General features: G+C 43.8%; 1 protein-coding gene across 1 annotated transcript in view; it reads right to left on the reverse strand.

Moving 5' to 3' along the window:
* Positions 1–20,666, reverse strand: part of CHRDL2 (chordin like 2) — a 153,469-nt gene that overhangs the window by 17,029 nt on the left and 115,774 nt on the right. Inside the window, exons 8-10 of the mRNA XM_077451225.1 lie at positions 20,390–20,584; positions 15,450–15,632; positions 6,825–6,917 (exon numbers count right to left, since the gene is read on the reverse strand). Coding sequence (XP_077307351.1) covers positions 6,825–6,917; positions 15,450–15,632; positions 20,390–20,584 — 471 coding nt within the window. The remainder of the gene's footprint in view (positions 1–6,824; positions 6,918–15,449; positions 15,633–20,389; positions 20,585–20,666) is intronic.

Consider the following 20,666-nt stretch of genomic DNA (forward strand, 5'->3'; position numbering starts at 1 on the left):
TGGACGATATCCGAGAAAACAAATGGAGCAAATTTAATTTATTTCATATTCTAATTCTGCTAGTTCAACCCACAAAGAGAAATGGAATGAGCTGATTGGACGATAGCCGAAAAACAAATGGAATAAAATTCATTTTGGGTTAATTTTATTATGTTCATGAATTACAAAGAGAAATGGAATGAGCCGATTGGATATCTGAAAGAACGAATGGAGCAAAATTAAATTCCATATTTGAATTCAGCTAGGCCAAACCACAAGCAAATGGAATGAGCCGATTGGAAGATATCCGAAAAACAAATGGAATAAAATTTAATTTGGATTCATTCATTATGTTCATTAATTACAAAGAGAAATGGAATGAGCTGATTGGACGATATTTGAAAGAAAAAATGGAACAAAATAAAATTTCATATTTCAGATTCGGCTGGTCCAACCCACAAAGAGAAATGGAATGAACTGATTGGGTGATATCTGAAAAAACAAATAGAGCAAAATTTATTTCAGATTCGAATTCGGCTAGCCCAACCCACAAAAGAGAAAAAAAACAAATGTAACTACATTTATTTCAGATTAATTAGTTACTTAATCTGTTACAAAGAGAAATGAAATGAGCTGATCGTACAATATCCGAAAAGCAATTGGAATGAAATTAATTTTGGATTTATTCATTAATTACAAAGAGAAATAGAATGAGCTGATTGGATGATGTCCGAAAGAATGAATGGAGCAAAATTAATTTCAGATTCAAAATTTGGCTATGCCAACTCACAAAGAAATGGAATGAGCTGATTGGACGATATTCAAAAATGAATGGAATTAAATTAATTTTGGATTTATTCATTACAAAAAGAGAAATGAATTGAGCCGATAGGAAAATATCCAAAAAACAAATAGAACTAAATTAATTTGGGATTTATTGGTTAATTCATTAAAGAAAAATGGAATGAGCTGATTGGACGATATTCGCAAGAACAAATGGAAATAAATTAATTTTGGATTCATTTGTTATATTATTTTTCGGATATTCTGATGGATCCTGATGGATCCACCTCCATCCAACCCAAACACAATAAGTAGGAGACTGGACTCATCTTATTTCACTTTGATTCCTTCCTTTATTGCAATATATTTCCATTTCATATGTGCTTTTTTATATTTATTTTTTTATAATAATAAAAAAAAAAGTAACGCAACATAAAAATGAATTGGATCCGAAAGAAGGAAGGGAACAAAATTACATTATGCTGTTATTTTATTTTGGATGCTTCGAACATCAAAAGGTGACTATCATATCATCGGAATGAAACGTATGAATATGAATGATATTCGTTGTTTCGTTATTTATTTCGAAATTTGTTGAAATTCGTTATTGTTGTAACTTTTTACCATCCTCACCACTGTCTGAAATGCTATAACATGAATACTGGGCGTTTGCTCATCTTTCTTTGCTCATTTTTTCGGTAAGCCCAACCTGGAAGACCTTAATTCCAACCACAGCGCCTCACAGGTTAAAATCGTAATAAAATTCTTCCACCGAAATCCAACTGAAAAATGTTACTTGCGTAATAAGGAGCTTCGGGTCTGTTTATTTGTGAAAGGGCATGGTGAAATAATAACGGAGAGGAGGCCATGGAACTCAAACTAATAAATGTCTCAGGCAAATCCACACTCTCCACTCTTGTGTGGTCTCTTCTCACCACAGAGTGATAAACATTCCAATCTTCAGTTGCCCTGAGCGGACAGCCTCATGAGAAAGAATTATGGATGGTCCATCAAGAAGAGTTCAACAAGAAGCCAACGCCACCACTAATGCCACCATGGTGGAGACGTCATGGAGCACCAATCTCATCACTATAGCCTTTTACACTCACCGGACACTTTATCAGGTACAGCTTGCTATTACCAGGTTGGACCCCCTTTTGCCTTCATTCTTTGTGGCATAGATTCAACCAGGTGTTGGAGACATTCCTCAAAGATTTTGGTCCATAGTGACATTATAGCACACAGTTGGTGCAGATTTGTCGGCTGCACATCCATGATGCGAATATCCCCTTCCACCACATCCCAAGTGTGCTCTATTGGACTGAGATGTGGTGAGTGTGGAGGCCATTGGAGGACAGGGACCTCATTGTCCAGTGGTGAGATGATTTGGAGCTCTGGGACATGGTGAATTATCCTGCTGGAAGGAGCCATCAGAAGATGGGTACACTGTAGTCATAAATGGTTGGACATGGTCAGCAACAACACTCAGGTAGGCCATGGCATTTAAACAATGCTCAATTGGTACTAAGGGGCTTAAAGTTTGCCAAGAAAATATCCCCCACACCCTTACACCACGACCACCACCACCACCAGCCATATTGGTTGATACAAGGCAGGATGGATCCATGCTTTCCTCTTGTTTACATCAAATTCTGACCCTACCATCTGAATGTCACAGCTGAGAGCGAGACTCATCAGACCAGGCAACGTTTTTCCAATCTTCTATTGTCCAATTTTGGTGAGCCTGTGCCAATTGTAGCCTCAGTTTCCAGTTTTTAGCTGACAGGAGTGGCACCCGGTGTGGTCTTCTGCTGCTGTAACCCATCTACTTCAAAGTTGGATGTTTTATGCGCATTCAGAGACGGTATTCTGCATACCTTGGGTGTAACGAGTGGTTATTTGAGTTACTGTTGCCTTTCTATCATCTCCAACCAGTCTGCCCATTCTCCTCTGACATCAACAAGGCATTTTCCTCCACACAACTGCCGCTCACTGGATATTTTATCTTTTTTCGGACCATTCTCTGTAAACCCGAGGGATGGTTGTGTGTGAAAATCTGAACATTTTGAAATACTTAGACCAGCCCGTCTGGCACCAACAACCATGAAACATTCAAAGTCACTTAAAGTGGTTGTAAACTCTTCCATATATGTCCAGTGAAGTGAACAGCCTCACACTGAGATGAAACAAATCTCCTTACATAAGTTTTACATGTATATCTGCCGTCTTCAGCTTTATATATCGTTTAGAAGGTGCAGATTGTGAAAGCCCTTGTAAACACGGTCAGACATTCCGACAACAAAATCCGTCTGATTTTGTCCGAAACTGGTGTTGCATACAAACGGGCGGACAAAGTTGTCGGAAAATCAGATCGTTCGTAACGTGATGACGTTATTTCGTTACGACGGGACTACGTTCAGGCTAGTAGCCAATAGCTAGGAATTTGATCTAAGCATGCATGGCACTTTGTCCGATCGGAATTCTCTACAAACGATTGGACAAAGTCCGATCGGATCATGTGAATGAATGAATGAAATACTTGTATAGCGCACAATGCGCACTGAATCGCCTCTAGGCGCTGTGGCGAGCTTTGATCATCTGCTAAAAGAGGAAGGTCTTGAGTTTTTTCCTAAAAGCCAGGTGATTTTCTTCCAGGCAGATGTTGATTGGTAGAGCATTCCATAGCCGAGGCCCTTGGACAGCGAATCTCCGATCCCCCTTGGATTTATACCGGGCTTTGGGCAGGAGGAGGAGGTTTTTGTTGGCTGATCGAAGACTGCGGTTTGGTGTGTAATGATTTATTTTCTCCATTAGATATTGCGGAGCTTCTCTATGCACGCATTTGTGGGTGAGGCAAAGGGTCTTGAACGTGATCCGATTTTTTACGGTTAGCCAATGTAATCTCCTCAGCGAAGGAGAGATGTTGTCAGAAAATTTTACAGCCCAGCTCTAAAACTTTGTTGGTCGGATATTCAGACGGAAACAGTCCGATGGAGCCCACACACGGTCGGATTATCCGTCAACGAGGTCCGATCGAACATTTTCCATCGGAATGTCCGACCATGTGTACAAGGGCTTAGAATTTTCACATCCTCATTCTGCCCTGTGAGAGAAGTCTTGGATTACACTGGGGGACAACTGATTGGAGGAAAGGCTCACACCTACCTTCAGATGGGCAGAGACTTTCAGAGCTGTCCTGTGAGTAAAGCAGCTTTCTGCCAATTTATAAAACCCTCCCTGACACAAAATTTCAGATGCTTTTATCTCCGGTGCCGGAGAACTTGTCAGAAGTTATCAGGCTGATAACATAAGAATGGAGCAGGAGAAAGCCACAGGACGTAGGGCTGTGAAGAGAGATAAGAAAACACTGCGGATATATCTATATGTGCCCAGCTCAAAATTTCATGAATTGGGTTTACATCCACTTTACATCTCCTTTGTGCCTCATTCCGATGCTCGGTTTGAGCAAGCCATCTTCACTACGGCTAAATGCATTGAGTTGCTGCCATACGATTGGCGGATTAGCAATCCGTGTTATCAAGCAATTGAACAGGGTGTACCTAATAAGGTGGCCGGTGTGTGTATATCCAGCTGACCTATTGATTCCAACCATCAGGCAGGCTGAGGTAATGGCTTTGGATAGATCATCGTAAGGTTTTTTCACATTACACAAAAGTTTGGAAACTGTCGAAGGTGGGAATTTCCAATCAGGACGACCATTTTGTTTTCTCCCCATGCGTCACCTCACAGCTCTACACACAACTACCTCCGTACACATATAATACATCCCATCATCTGTTTCTTCTCATAGGGGGAGGGGTTTGGATTAAGGGGCACCTTAGCTAAAATGTTTACTGTGATTTCATAATGATGGTAGTCTTCTGCCCCGTACACACGAATCTTGGATGGTTCTTCAGACGGAATTCCGCTCAAGCTTGGCTTGCATACACACACTCGCTCACACAAAAGTTCTCTGAACTTTCGACTGTCAAGAACGCAGTGACGTACAACACTACAACGAGCCGAGAAAATGAAGTTTCGATGCTTCCGAGCATGCGCCGAATTGTTTCCGAGCACACGTAGGAATTTTTGTGCGTCGGAATTGCTACAGACGATCGCAACATTTTCTGTTGGAAAAATAGAGAACCTGCTCTCGATCTTTTGCTGGTGGAAATTTTGCCAGCAAAAGTCGGATGGAGCATACACGCGGTCGGAATCTCCGACCAAAAGCTCTCATCGGATTTTTGCTGGCGGGATTTCCGATCGCGTGTACGGGGCTTAAAGCGGAGGTCCACCCTTCCGCTCATTGGAACCCTCCCCCCCTCCGGCGCAACAATTGCCACCTTTTGGGGGGAGGGGGGTGCAGGTACCTGTACAGTACAGGTATCTGCACCCACTTCCGGCGTAGATTCTGGAGAAGGTACGCCCCTTTCCGCAGAATCTACGCCCCTTTCCAAAGGTCCCCCGCTGCCTGCTGGGAAACACACGGATCCCAGAGACAGCGGGGACCATCCTTATTGCGCAGCGCGACTCGCGCATGCGCAGTAGGGAACCGGGAAATTAAGCCACAAGGCGCCACTTCCTGATTCCCATACCCAAGATGGCGGCGGCAGCACCTGAGAGACGATCGAGAGATCGGCTTCGGGTGCCGACATCGCGGGCGCGCTGGGCGGGTAAGTGTCATTATTTTAAAAGTCAGCAGCTGCAGTAGTTGTAGCTGCTGGCTTTTAAAAAAAAAAAAAAACGGCGGACTCCCGATTTAAGTTCTGAACAGGATAACACAACTGTAAAAAAAAAAAAGATCCACCCAAAAGCCATGAATTAGCCATTAAATACAATTCCCATCAGATTCAGAAGTGTTACTTTGGTGCCTTCAGTGCTGTCAGATTGCTTGGGCTTCCATCTTCCTTTCTGGTCCACGATGACAGGTCACAGACAATGCACATGGACCTACAGTATATATTGGCTTTAGCCTCAATAGCCAAATGTCCTCTTTCCGTCACCCATGAGTCAACAGGCCCATGTTACAGCCACTCAATATGAGGTACATTTCCTTATGGGCATCTACATTTTTTTTTTATACTAGTAATAGTGGTGATCTGTGATTTTTTTGCGTGACTGCGACATTGTGGCAGACAGATCGGACACTTTTGACACTTTTTTTGGGACCAGGGACATTTATACAGCGATCAGTGCTATAAAAATGCACCGATTACTGTATAAAGTTCACTGGCTGGGAAGGGGTTAACACTAGTGGTGATCAAGGGGTCAAATGTGTTCCCTAGGGAGGTGTTTCTAACTGTGGAGGGGAGGGGACTGACTGGGAGTACAGAGAGCCATGGAGAAGTGTCCCTCTGCCCTCCCCCCCCCCCCCCCCATCTCAGCAGTTGGCAGCAAAGAGGACTGAACTCCTCCCACCGATCCTACACCCTCGATGCAGCTGCAGCACCCCCTCATCTCCACTTCCTCTGTTTGCTCTGGCCTCAGCATTCAGCAGACTCCAGCCCCCCACTGGTCCTCCTCCAGACCCTGCACTTTCTGCTTCCCAGCTCCACCCCCTAACTTTTTCTCAGCAGCAGCACAAGGTAAGGGGAGGTGGGGTAGGGTGGGGGACTCTTGACTTCAAATGCTGGTGGGGATTGGACATCTGATGCAAGATGAGTGAGCTGCTCCGAACATCTAGTCTTACAGATGCAACCGGCCCTTTGGACGACAACCATAATGCGGCCTGCAATTAAATGGAGTTTTGAAACCCCCGTTTTGTAGATTTCCATGCGTTTTGTCTTTTTTTTTTTAAGCTGCAGGTATATAAAAACACCTGTTTAATCTGAGAAAAGCCCGGCGAGCTCCTAACTTGTAGTGCGCCAACCTCCTCAAGAGACCTCTCCTCCCTTGCTGGACTACAGAACGCCTTTATATGTGCCCGGAGCCCGTCTTTATCACGCCTCCGGATATACAGATGTTTCCCGCCACTGACCCGAGGCCTCCCCGGAATACAAGCTCTCTGATTTCTGGATCAGTAATACAAACTTTGCTCACGATGTAGACAACCCAAAACGTACCTTCGCTTGTCCTGGTGACCAGCCGGAAGTGCTCTGCTTCTTGTTTGAAATCTTGCTTTGCCACTTTTTTAATCTGTATCAAATGGAAAATTCCTGCAAAAAAAAAAGGGAGGAGGAGAATGTGAGAACCTGCCAGCTTGTTAAGAAATAAGTATTTTGTGTTGAACGGCAAGTACTAAACCATGGAAAGAAGAAAGAAACGGCTGCACATCCAGAACAATGTAACCGACGCGTTTCACACATACATCTTGTGCTTAATCACTGCTATTATTTGGTAATGATGAAGCACAAGATGTATGTGTGAAACGCGTCTTATGTGACCATTGCTGGTGTATTTGGTGTTATCCCTGTGATCAATAAAAGGCAATCTGGAGTTCTAGATGTGCAGCCATTTCTTTCTTTTCAAATTTCCCAGGGAGGGCGGGCCGGGGCTGGCACTCTACCAGACTCCCTTGGTCTCTCATCACACACCTCTCTTGTAAATAGTAATCCATAGTGGGGCCTGGGATGTGGCGACATGACCACCGCTATTGTAGGACACATTCGACACCCTTATGCCCCGTACACGCGGTCGGACATTCCGACCACAAAATCCGTCTGATTTTTTCCGACGGATTTTGGCCGAAACCTGTCTTGCATAGAGACGGTCGCACAAAGTTGTCGGAAAATCCGATCGTTCTGGACGAAGTGACGAGAAACGCGTACGTCGGGACTATAAACGGGCCAGTAGCCAATAGCTTTCGTCTCGTAGTTTATTCCGAGCACGCGCGGCACTTTGTCCGTCGGAAATTGTCTACACGCGATCAGAATTTATGCGATCGGATTTTGTTGTCGCAAAATTTTAGATCCTGCTCTCAAACTTTGTGCGGCGGAATATCCGACAGAAAAAGTCAGATAGAGCCCACAGACGATCGGATTTTCCGACAACATGATCCGATCGGACTTTTTCCATCGGAATTTCCGACCGCGTGCATGGGGTATAAGGCTGCATTCACACCTGAGCGTAGCGTCATTGAGCGCTTTTCCGGCATTTTTTTAAGGTGGTTTTGCACATTTCTAGGCAGTGTTTTTTTTATTTTTATTAGCCAATAGAGAAAACGTATCTGTTGCATCATTTGTTGCTAGGCATTTCAGCTTTTTAAGCTTTTCCATTAGCTTTTATTTCTTCTTTTATTCGTTTATTAGAATACTGTTGCCTCAAGGGTGACCGTACTCAGAAATGGATCTCAGCCTCAAGTTTTCCCCCCCGTTTTGCCAACTGCTGCATAGCAGATAATTAGTGTTCTTTACACTATACAGCACCCTTTATCTAGCAGAAATATCAATAGCTTTGTACTCCGGTCCATCTGGGCCCCTTTTTTGACCGTTCTGTGTGCGCCCTTGGGGCATGCCGCATTAACGTTGGCCTGTATGGAGAGTCTTTGGGAGCTAGAGCCGGCGATGCATATTGTGTTACAATTCATATCCCCTGAAGAAGCCCAAGGTGGCGAAACACATCGGGATAATTACACTATTGCCACCAGCATTATGATAAGATACCGTATTGAATGCCTTCAATAAGCTGTATTGATACTAATGTTTGTCCTTTATGAACAAACCTTTTAAAACGTTTTCTATTTGTGATAAAATAATTACCTTTAAAAAAACTATTTTTATTGGGTACAAAAGGGTGGTACATAAAGCTTTTGTCATATGCCCAAAAAAAAGTATACTACAGGTAGTTTACACATAAGGAAGATCAAAATATATTGCGTGTTTGTTGATTAATTCTTTTTTTCGTAAGTTAACATTAATCTCTATGATTGTTATACATATACAAATCTTATATTGTTCTTCAGACTACGATTCCTGGTAATGTCATTCAGGGTAAAAAAAAAAAAGAGATTGTAAATGTTAAGCCATGGGTCCCATTTTTTTATTATAAAAAATGATTAGTATTCTGTAGTGTGTGGAATATTTTTTCCATAAGATTAATATCGCTTATTCTGGTTTTCAAATGTGTTAGAGGAACTGATGGGGATTTCCAATGGAATGCTATCAACTAGTGTATTGCTACACATATTGTGTGGATCAGTCTCATATTATGGGTGGTGAGTCCAACGATATGCCTGCATCCATGCCTTATGTTGATTGATATTGTAATGATGCCTGTATTGAGAGTCTCTGGGAGCTACGGCCGGTGAAGCATATCGTATTACAAATCATATCCCCTGAAGAAGCCCAAGGTGGCGAAACGTGTCGGGATAATTACACATATTGTCACCAGCATTATGATAAGATACTCCCATAAGGTATTGAATGCCTTCAACAAGTTGTATTGATTTTAATGCTTGTCCTTTATGAACAAAGCTTTTAAAATGTTTTCTATTTGTAATAAAATAATAACCCATTTTCAAACAATTTGTGTCTTAATATCTCAGCACCTAAAAAAATCCCCTCAAATAATCCTTGTGTGTATATATATATATAATTATAATGTTTTTTCGTTAGGGTAAGGGGTTCAAGTTGAGTTTAGGTTAGGATTAGGAGTTGGGGGAAGGGTTATTGATTATTATATTTTTTATTTTATTTATTATTATACGAATAATAACAAATGAATAAATGTAAAATAAATACACAAATAAATAAAAAATAAATAAATTCAATAAATGAATACTAACAATAAATAAATCATTAACCCTTACAAAATAAAATAATAATAAACACCCCAACACAAAAAAAATATTATTATTATTATTATTGTTAATGTATTTTTTTGTTTGAGTCTGGGCGTTGTTATTTTATTAATAATAATAAATATAATTTTATTTAAGGTTATTATTTATTAGTGCATTATTACATATTATTCATTTTACTTATTTATGGTGGTTTTTAGTTATTTGTGTATTTATTTTACATTTATTTATTCGTATATTATTACCATTTTATTCATTTCTATGGGAATACGAGCGACAAAAAAAGCTCCACAACTTGTTTGAGCTTCAGGCGTTTGGCTTCAGGCGACTTGGAGTGGAGAAGTGAACCATCTCCATAGAGAATAATAGATTTTTGAGCTTCAAGCAGATAATGGCTCAGGTGTGAATGGGGCCGAGAGCTCAATGTCCCAAGTGTCATCAGGACCGGATGTGAAGATAAATCTCCTTAGTGGGGGAAACAAATGGCAGCTTCTAAGCCACAGTCTTTCACAGCCGGGGGTTTTGTAGAAGCCTCCCGAGTTCCTCCAGCAGTCGCCGGGGGTTCCCCCGAGGAGAAGGCAGTGACAGATTGATCTCCTGCCTACACCAAACACTAATTGACGGGACCACTAAAATGTTTACTTTCTCGGCTTCTTCTCTGGCCATTATTACTCTTGGTTTCATTTATAGATTATTACTGAAGATAATGTTGTCATATAGATTAGGTGGGGGTTACATACACCCCATTCTTTATTATTTTATTTTAAATTCTCTAAAACCTACTGATCCCACTAATGCACCATGAGCTGTAGGTATAATGGAGTTTTATTTAGTGGGGGTTCCCTTGGACCATAAAATGATTTGAAAGCTTCCTCTAGGGCAGTGGTTTTCAAACTGCAGCCACAGGGCAAGATGTGGCCCTTTGCTTGCTTTTATCAGCCCTTGAGGCAATATTCTTCTCACTGACACCAATGTGACCCCTTTGGGGGAAATTTTCCCTCACTTCCTGTTCATGACACCCTTACAGGAAATAGGTAAGGTAGTAGTCGTTACTGGGACAAGAAGACACAGGCACCATTGTCAGAAGTTCCTGCACTTCCTAATTCTGGTAAAAATGTTCTCATTTATTTGTCCATGTTCCCAGGGCAGAGATTAGACAAAAGCCAATAAAAACCTGAGAGAGGATCTAAATAAGACTTTCTCAACCTTTTCAACACAGAGGAACCCTTGAAATAGTTCTCTGGTCTCGAGGAACCCCTGCTAAAAATTAGAAATCTACAACCATTGATACATTAGTGTGATGGTCAGTGACAAGAATGGTCCTTACACTTGTGGTCAGTGAGAAGAATGGTCCTCACACTTGTGGTCAGTGAGAAGAATGGTCCTCACACTTGTGGTCATTGGGAAGAATGGTCCTCACACTTGTGGTCAGTGAGAAGAATGGTCCTCACACTTGTGGTCAGTGAGAAGAATGGTCCTCACACTTGTGGTCAGTGAGAAGAATGGTCCTCACACTTGTGGTCAGTGAGAAGAATGGTCCTCACACTTGTGGTCAGTGAGAAGAATGGTCCTCACACTTGTGGTCAGTGAGAAGAATGGTCCTCACACTTGTGGTCAGTGAGAAGAATGGTCCTCACACTTGTGGTCAGTGAGAAGAATGGTCCTCACACTTGTGGTCAGTGAGAAGAATGGTCCTCACACTTGTGGTCAGTGAGAAGAATGGTCCTCACACTTGTGGTCAGTGAGAAGAATGGTCCTCACACTTGTGGTCAGTGAGAAGAATGGTCCTCACACTTGTGGTCAGTGAGAAGAATGGTCCTCACACTTGTGGTCAGTGAGAAGAATGGTCCTCACACTTGTGGTCAGTGAGAAAAATGGTCCTCACACTTGTGGTCAGTGAGAAGAATGGTCCTCACACTTGTGGTCAGTGAGAAGAATGGTCCTCACACTTGTGGTCAGTGAGAAGAATGGTCCTCACACTTGTGGTCAGTGAGAAGAATGGTCCTCACACTTGTGGTCAGTGAGAAGAATGGTCCTCACACTTTTGGTCAGTGAGAAGAATGGTCCTCACACTTTTGGTCAGTGAGAAGAATGGTCCTCACACTTGTGGTCAGTGAGAAGAATGGTCCTCACACTTGTGGTCAGTGAGAAGAATGGTCCTCACACTTGTGGTCAGTGGGAAGAATGGTCCTCACACTTGTGGTCAGTGGGAAGAATGGTCCTCACACTTGTGGTCAGTGAGAAGAATGGTCCTCACACTTGTGGTCAGTGAGAAGAATGGTCCTCACACTTGTGGTCAGTGAGAAGAATGGTCCTCACACTTGTGGTCAGTGAGAAGAATGGTCCTCACACTTGTGGTCAGTGAGAAGAATGGTCCTCACACTTGTGGTCAGTGAGAAGAATGGTCCTCACACTTGTGGTCATTGGGAAGAATGGTCCTCACACTTGTGGTCAGTGAGAAGAATGGTCCTCACACTTGAGGTCAGTGAGAAGAATGGTCCTCACACTTGTGGTCAGTGAGAGGAATGGTCCTCACACTTGTGGTCAATGAGAAGAATGGTCCTCACACTTGTGGTCAGTGAGAAGAATGGTCCTCACACTTGTGGTCAGTGAGAAGAATGGTCCTCACACTTGTGGTCAGTGAGAAGAATGGTCCTCACACTTGTGGTCAGTGAGAAGAATGGTCCTCACACTTGTGGTCAGTGAGAAGAATGGTCCTCACACTTGTGGTCAGTGAGAAGAATGGTCCTCACACTTGTGGTCAGTGAGAAGAATGGTCCTCACACTTGTGGTCAGTGAGAAGAATGGTCCTCACACTTTTGGTCAGTGGGAAGAATGGTCCTCACACTTGTGGTCAGTGAGAAGAATGGTCCTCACACTTGTGGTCAGTGAGAAGAATGGTCCTCACACTTGTGGTCAGTGAGAAGAATGGTCCTCACACTTGTGGTCAGTGAGAAGAATGGTCCTCACACTTGTGGTCAGTGAGAAGAATGGTCCTCACACTTTTGGTCAGTGGGAAGAATGGTCCTCACACTTGTGGTCAGTGAGAAGAATGGTCCTCACACTTGTGGTCAGTGAGAAGAATGGTCCTCACACTTGTGGTCATTGGGAAGAATGGTCCTCACACTTGTGGTCAGTGAGAAGAATGGTCCTCACACTTGTGGTCAGTGAGAAGAATGGTCCTCACACTTGTGGTCAGTGAGAAGAATGGTCCTCACACTTGTGGTCAGTGAGAAGAATGGTCCTCACACTTGTGGTCAGTGAGAAGAATGATCCTCACACTTGTGGTCAGTGAGAAGAATGGTCCTCACACTTGTGGTCAGTGAGAAGAATGGTCCTCACACTTGTGGTCAGTGAGAAGAATGGTCCTCACACTTGTGGTCAGTGGGAAGAATGGTCCTCACACTTGTGGTCAGTGGGAAGAATGGTCCTCACACTTGTGGTCAGTGAGAAGAATGGTCCTCACACTTGTGGTCAGTGAGAAGAATGGTCCTCACACTTGTGGTCAGTGAGAAGAATGGTCCTCACACTTGTGGTCAGTGAGAAGAATGGTCCTCACACTTGTGGTCATTGGGAAGAATGGTCCTCACACTTGTGGTCAGTGAGAAGAATGGTCCTCACACTTGTGGTCAGTGAGAAGAATGGTCCTCACACTTGTGGTCAGTTAGAAGAATGGTCCTCACACTTGTGGTCATTGGGAAGAATGGTCCTCACACTTGTGGTCAGTGAGAAGAATGGTCCTCACACTTGTGGTCATTGGGAAGAATGGTCCTCACACTTGTGGTCAGTGAGAAGAATGGTCCTCACACTTGTGGTCAGCGAGAAGAATGGTCCTCACACTTGTGGTCAGCGAGAAGAATGGTCCTCACACTTGTGGTCAGCGAGAAGAATGGTCCTCACACTTGTGGTCAGCGAGAAGAATGGTCCTCACACTTGTGGTCAGCGAGAAGAATGGTCCTCACACTTGTGGTCAGCGAGAAGAATGGTCCTCACACTTGTGGTCAGTGAGAAGAATGGTCCTCACACTTGTGGTCAGTGAGAAGAATGGTCCTCACACTTGTGGTCAGTAAGAAGAATGGTCCTCACACTTGTGGTCAGTGAGAAGAATGGTCCTCACACTTGTGGTCAGTGAGAAGAATGGTCCTCACACTTGTGGTCAGTGAGAAGAATGGTCCTCACACTTGTGGTCAGTGGGAAGAATGGTCCTCACACTTGTGGTCATTGGGAAGAATGGTCCTCACACTTGTGGTCATTGGGAAGAATGGTCCTCACACTTGTGGTCAGTGAGAAGAATGGTCCTTACACTTGTGGTCAGTGAGAAGAATGGTCCTCACACTTGTGGTCAGTGAGAAGAATGGTCCTGAAGGAACCCCTAGCAACCTTTGGAGCAACCCTAGGGTTCCACTGAAACCTGGTTGAGAATCACTGATCTAAATCTTCCACACCAAACCAGCAGTATCAATGTACCATGGAAATTACACGATCAAACATTTTGCTTAGAGTGCTTTTTCCATAAATCTAAGACATTATAAAGAGCACTATTTCCTTCACATTGTGCAATTGGTTTTTGAAGACTCGTTTGTCTAGTTACCCGACATTCAATCCATGACCTGAGGCCGCATGCAGCCATACCACACCACAAGTCAGTAGTGGGACACTGATTTATAAAAGGAATGTAACGACAATATTCTCTTAGCCCTTGTACACACGGTCGGAGATTCCGACGGAATGTGTCCTATCGCAGTGGTCATCAACCCTGTCCTCAGGGCCCACTAACAGGCCAGGTTTTATGTATCACCTTGGGGAGATGCAGACTAGAATACTGCAATCACTGAGCAGCAAATGATATCACCTGTGATGTATTTCAGTTACCTTGCAAACCTGGCCTGTTAGTGGGCCCTGAGGACAGGGTTGATGACCACTGTCCTATCGGACCATTTTGTCAGATATTCCGACTGTGTGTGGTCTCCATCGAACTGTTTCCATCGGAATATCCGACGGACCAACTTGCTGGTAAAATTTTCCGACAAAATGCTCCGATCAGACATACTCCGATCAAGTGTAACCTACTCCGACGGACAAGGTGCCACACATGCTCAGATCAAATTCCTAGACCAAAGCTATTGGCTACTAGCCTGAACGTAGTCCCGTTGTAACGAAATAACGTCATCACGTTATGTACAATCGGATTTTCCGACAACTTAGTCTGACCGCGTGTATGCAACATCAGCTCCGGACCTCTTCCGTAATTAATCCATCGGAATTACTCCGACGGATTTGGTTGTCGGAATCTCCAACCGTGTGTGTACAAGGGCTAACAGAACCATGTTCCATTTCTCTGATGGTGTCCTGCAGAATATCTCCAACCACGTGTTGCATGTCCATAAACTCTGACCATCCCCTGCAGAACGTCTACAATTTCTAACAGTCTTCTGCAGCATTTAATACACTGTAGGGCACCTAGGCCATGTTAGAGGCCACAGTTTAGGTCCCCTTATACCTCCTAAGTTTACCACCACTGCTCTACATAATGGAAGCGAAGACACCGTCCTTGACTGGTGATGGTTAGCATCCAGGCAGGTAGACAAAGCAGCCAGGACTTTTATTAAAGAGTAATTAAATAGGTTCGTTCACAGCTTGGCCCCCGGCTATAGCCACTGATATTCACATGACCCATCTGTTCCATCAAGGAGAGAGCTGTGGGTTGACCACAGTATGAATTCATGCTCTACATGAGGGACTTTGGAATTTCCACTGCTTTTGGCACTTTCCTACCACACGGTTGGGTTACTTTTCCTCACCCGTGACCTTTCAAAAACAAATATGCTGTACACAAGAAGCATGGCTGAACAAATGTTCCCTGCCCATTAGTTCAAATAGTGTCCCTTTGATTAAAAAGTCTTTAAGCAAGGATTATATATATATATATAACCATCCAACGCAGGCTCACCTTTCACCATTTTCCAGACGTAGATCTCCACATCTTCAGACGCTTCCTTCTCTATGGCAATTTTACGCAGGTTTTCCTTCTGTTTTGCGGTGGTGGGTGACATGTACATGTAGACTAGAATCTTGTTGGGGTTCTTCACACACCTGGCGGTGGTGACCTCCTTGGTGGGCTCCACTTTGTCATCTGTGTGTGAAAAAAGAAAGTTTAGCTTCAATCGTTCCATCATTGAATAAATGAAGGATAAACACAGAGGTAAAAGAATGGAGAGAAAATGTTTATAGGTGCTGTTTATGTAGAATTAGCCCTTGTACACACGGTCGGAGAATCCGTCGGAATGTGTCCTATCGGACCGTGTTGTCTGATAATCCGACTGTGTGTGGTATGCATCGGACTGATTCCGTCGGAATATCCATCGGACCCAATTTTCCAACTTGTTGGAAATATTTTCCGACCAACTGGTTCGATCGGACATACTCCGATCATGTGTAGAGAATTTTGATCGGACAAAGTGCCACGCATGCTCAGATCAAATTCCTACATCAAAGCTATTGGCTACTAGCCTGAACGTAGTCCCATCGTAAAGAAATTACGCCATCACGTTCTGAATGATCGGATTTTTCGACAACTTAGTCCGACCGTGTGTATGCAACAGTTTCGGACAAGATCCGACGGGCAAAATCCGATGGACAAAATCCGACGGATTTGGTTGTCGAAATCTCCGACCGTGTGTACAGGGGCTTAGTCTGTAACGAATTCTAACTGTTTTAAGGTTATTACCCTGCACAGCTTTGTATTGTCAGAAAAAAACTGAGATTGTACTATTTATACCAACCTCAATGTTTTTGATGAACGCGTTAAACAGAACCGGTCCCAGGACAGAGCCTTGGGGCACCCCGCTAACAACTCAGACCATTGAGAAGATATATCATTAACCACCATCGACTTTTTGGCCGAGGCCCTGTAACTCATTTTTTATCCAGCTACTATTGACTATGCCAGGGGTGTCAAACTCAATTTCACTGCGGGCCACATCAGCATTGTGGTTGTGCTCAAAGGGCTGGTTGTATCTCTAAGCCCTTGTACACACGGTTGGAAATTCCGACAGAAAAGGTCCAACCGGACCGTGTTGTCGGATAATCCGACCGTGTGTGGGCTACATCGGACTTTTCCGTCGGAATGTCCAAGCAACAAAGCTTGAGAGCTGAATATAAAATTTTCCAACAACATGATCCGATCGGACTTGGTCCGATCGTTTGTAGAGAATTCCGATTGGGCAAAGTGCCACGCATGCTCAGAAGAAATTACGAGAGCAAAGCTATTGGCTACTAGACTGAACGCAGTCCCGTCGCAATGAATGAACGTCATCACATTCCGAACGATCGGATTTTCCAACAACTTTGTCCGACCGTGTGTATGCAACATTAGTTTCAGACAAAATCCCTCGGAAAAAATCTGATGGATTTTGTTGTCGGAATGTCCGACTGTGTGTACAAGGGCTAAGACTCTATACAGTAAATGTACTCAGGGCTTTTTTCTCAGGGAATCTGTGCAGGAACTCAACCATGCCCCCCTCGCCGAACGGCATAGAACAGTGGGAGGATATAAAAGGTGTAAGCCCTTTTACACACGGTCGGAGATTCCGACAACCAAATCCGTCTGAGTAATTCCGACTGATTAATTCCGGAAGATGTCTGGAAGAGATGTTGCATACACACGGTCGGACTAAATTGTCGGAAAATCCGATTGTAGATAACGTGATGACGTTATTTCGTTACGACAGGACTACGTTCACGCTAGTAGCCAATAGCTTTGGTCTAGGAATTTGATCTGAGCATGCGTGGCACTTTGTCCGTCGGAGTAGGCTACACATGATCGGAGTATGTCCGATAGGAGCATTTTGTCGGAAAATTTTACCGGCAAGTTGGAAAACTTGGTCCGACAGATATTCCGACGGAAACAGTCCGATGCAGACCACACACAGTTGGAATATCCGACAAAACGGTCCGATAGGACACATTCCGTCGGAATCTCCGACCGTGTGTACAAGGGCTAATAAATACCAGTAGTGCGTTATGTGGAGTTCAGGGATGCACTACGTACAGCTTTCAGAGTTCAGGGATGTGCTGTGAAAGGGATGCAGTTTCAAGGGTGCGCAGAGCAGAGTTTAGAGGTGCACTAGATACCGAGTGCAGGGTTCGGGGGTGCCCTATGTGCAGAGTGCAGAGCTAGGGGTATGCTGTATACATAGTGCAGGGTTGAGTAGTGCCACCAATGATGTGGCCCTATTGCTCCCACCGACACCCACCAATAATGGGGCACTAATCCTCCCATTGACACCAATGATGGGTCACTATTCCTCCAACTGACAGCTCTGCCTCTCTCTTACTTGCAGGGAGATCATTGGTCGGCACCTGTGCACCCGGGCACAGATAGGGATCCCAGTGCAGCTTACTACAGGATGCCCCATCCCACATGGCAGCTGCATCTCCCTCATCCTGCGAGTGAAGAGCTAGCAGGGATCTCTGACCTGATGAGAGGAAAGCTGTCCTTGTAAAAACAGAAGACAGTGGCGAGCAGGAAGTAGAGAGCAGGAGCTGGAGGTGTCGGAACTCTGTTCCACCATGTTCTGGCTGAATAAAAAAATCCCTGGGTGTGAGGGCCACGTGAAATGGGCTGGTGGGCCGAATTTGTATTTCAAATACTTTGGAGAAATCTAGATAAACTACATACACAGGCCTGTCCAGACTGCAGCTCACTTCCTCATAGAGTGTTAATAAGTTGGCTTGGCAAGAACAATCCTTCATAACTCCATGATGGTTACTATTAATGATCATTTCTTCATCATCTCCTCCAATAGTTTACATACTGTTGATGTTAGGCTGACTGTCCTGTGGTTTCCAAATATGTATCTCAGCCATATTTGAATATTAGTACCATTCATTTTTCACCAATCGGCTGGTACCATTCTGGTAAGCAAGCTGTTCTTAATAACTCTCAAATAAAGCCATCTGGTCTTAGAGAAATGTTTCCATTAAGTTATTCAACTCTTCTTGAAATACTTTCTTCTGTTAGCCACAAGTCTAAAGCCAAGAACAACAATGTAATATATTTCAGCTTACTCCTTTTGGATGTGGTTCTATCAGTTTTCATTTTTTAGGCTAAGCACAGAAAAATACCTGTTGATCCCACCAGAAATCCAGTGTCCTTATCCCTTCCTGTGCTCCACACTGATATCTTAAACAAGGTTATCCCACCTACACCTAAATGTTTACTACCTCCATCAGCTTATCAATTTTGTTATCACTTGCTCCTCCTTTTTCTATTGTAAGATCCCATGAGCAGGGCCACCCTAACCCTTTTGCTTTGATTATATTGATTATATATTATATTATGTTATTATTATTATTATATTCTATTAATTTTGTAAGGTGCTGTGGAAACTGTTAGCACTATAGAATTCCTGCATAGTCTTTCCAGCTTTCTTCTGTAAACTGCAGACCACCTCCTCCTCTCTTAATGCGATGAGAAGGGGGGGGGGGGGTGTGTTAGTAGCCCAAATCAGAAGAGCAGCTTAGGGTAACGGCACCGCTCCTCCATAGATACAGTACACTGAGTGAACGTCGTCATCCTAGGATATTCCTGGCAGGATCACCAGGTGATAAGAAAAAGCCTGAAAAAAGAAAACGAATGAAGCCCCCACATCCAAAGACTGATAAGCCACAATAGAGGACATTCTTGCCTTTTTTGGTTTAGATATACATTAAGACAATTGAAAATACATATAGTACAGTAGAACAAGAGTCTCCAAACTTTCTGAACAAAGGGCCAGTTTATTGTTCTTAAGACTTTCAGTGGGCCAGACTTTGGCCAGTGTGAGTAGAAAATGCCCTGGCATCAATGGGAGTAAACGCTACCCCATCATTGGTATCAGTGGGGGAGGGGGCCATTGCCCCATTGTTGGCATTATGGGAAGAAATACTGTAGTTCTATGTCATTAGTATTAATGTAAGGATTAGTGCCTCATCATTGGTGTTAGTAGGAGGAATCGCGCCCCATCATTGTTCTTGAGAGGAATATTGCCTAATCATTGGTATTAATGGAAGGAATAGTGCCCCATCATTGGTGTCAATGGGAGGAATAGTGCCCCATCACTTATTAATGGAAGGAATAGTGCCCCTTCATTGGTGTCAGTGGGAGGAATAGTGCCCCTTCATTGGTGTCAGTGGGAGGAATAATGCCCTATCATTGGTTTTAATAGAAGGAATAATGCCGCTTCATTGGTGTCAGTGGGAGGAATAGTGCCCCATCATTGGTATTAATGGAAGGAATAGTGCCCCTTCATTGGTGTCAGTGGGAGGAATAGTGCCCCTTTATTGGCATTAATGGAAGGAATAGTGCCCCTTCATTGGTGTCAGTGGGAGGAATAGTGCCCCATCATTGGTATTGATGGAAGGAAAAGTGCCCCATCATTGGTGTCAATGGAAAGAATAGTGCCCCATCATTGGTATTAATGAAAGGAATAGTGCCCCATCATTGGTGTCAATGGAAAGAATAGTGCCCCTTCATTGGTATTAATGAAAGGAATAGTGCCCCTTCATTGGTGTCAGTGGGAGGAATAGTGCCCCATCATTGGTATTAATGGAAGGAATAGTGCCCCATCATTGGTGTTAATGGAAAGAATAGTGCCCCTTCATTGGTGTCAGTGGGAGGAATAATGTCCTATCATTGGCAATAATGGAAGGATGGAAGGAATAGTGCCACTTAATTGCCGTCAGTGGGAGGAATAGTGCCCTATTCTTTCTATCAGTGACAGGAATTATGCCCCATTGTTGATGTCAGTGGGAGTAATAGTGCCCCAAGGGCCGGATAAAGGCAAGCAAAGGGCCGCAGTTTGGAGACCAATGCATTAGAGCCTTGGATTTTCCAAAAATTAGACTTACCCTGGCAGACCTTGCAGCATTTACCCTCCACCTTCTCCGGATAGTCGCACGGATATTCCTCGGGGCACGTGACCCGCTGGCAGTCCTGACTGCCGTCCTTACAGGTGCACAGGATACAAGGAATAGCGCCAAAGTTTCGGAATACGGGGTGCCAGACCTCGCCGTGTGAATACGTCTTACCATTATAAATGCAGGCTGGAGTGAAAGAGAGATGAAGTTATAATATCTACAAGGAGCAAATTATCCAATTCAAGTTATAATGGAGAAGACAAAACCA

This window comes from Lithobates pipiens, unplaced genomic scaffold (genome assembly GCF_037356315.1).
Source record: "Lithobates pipiens isolate NorthernLeopardFrog02 unplaced genomic scaffold, aLitPip1_a1.2 Scaffold_23, whole genome shotgun sequence".
Lineage (NCBI taxonomy): Eukaryota > Metazoa > Chordata > Amphibia > Anura > Ranidae > Lithobates > Lithobates pipiens.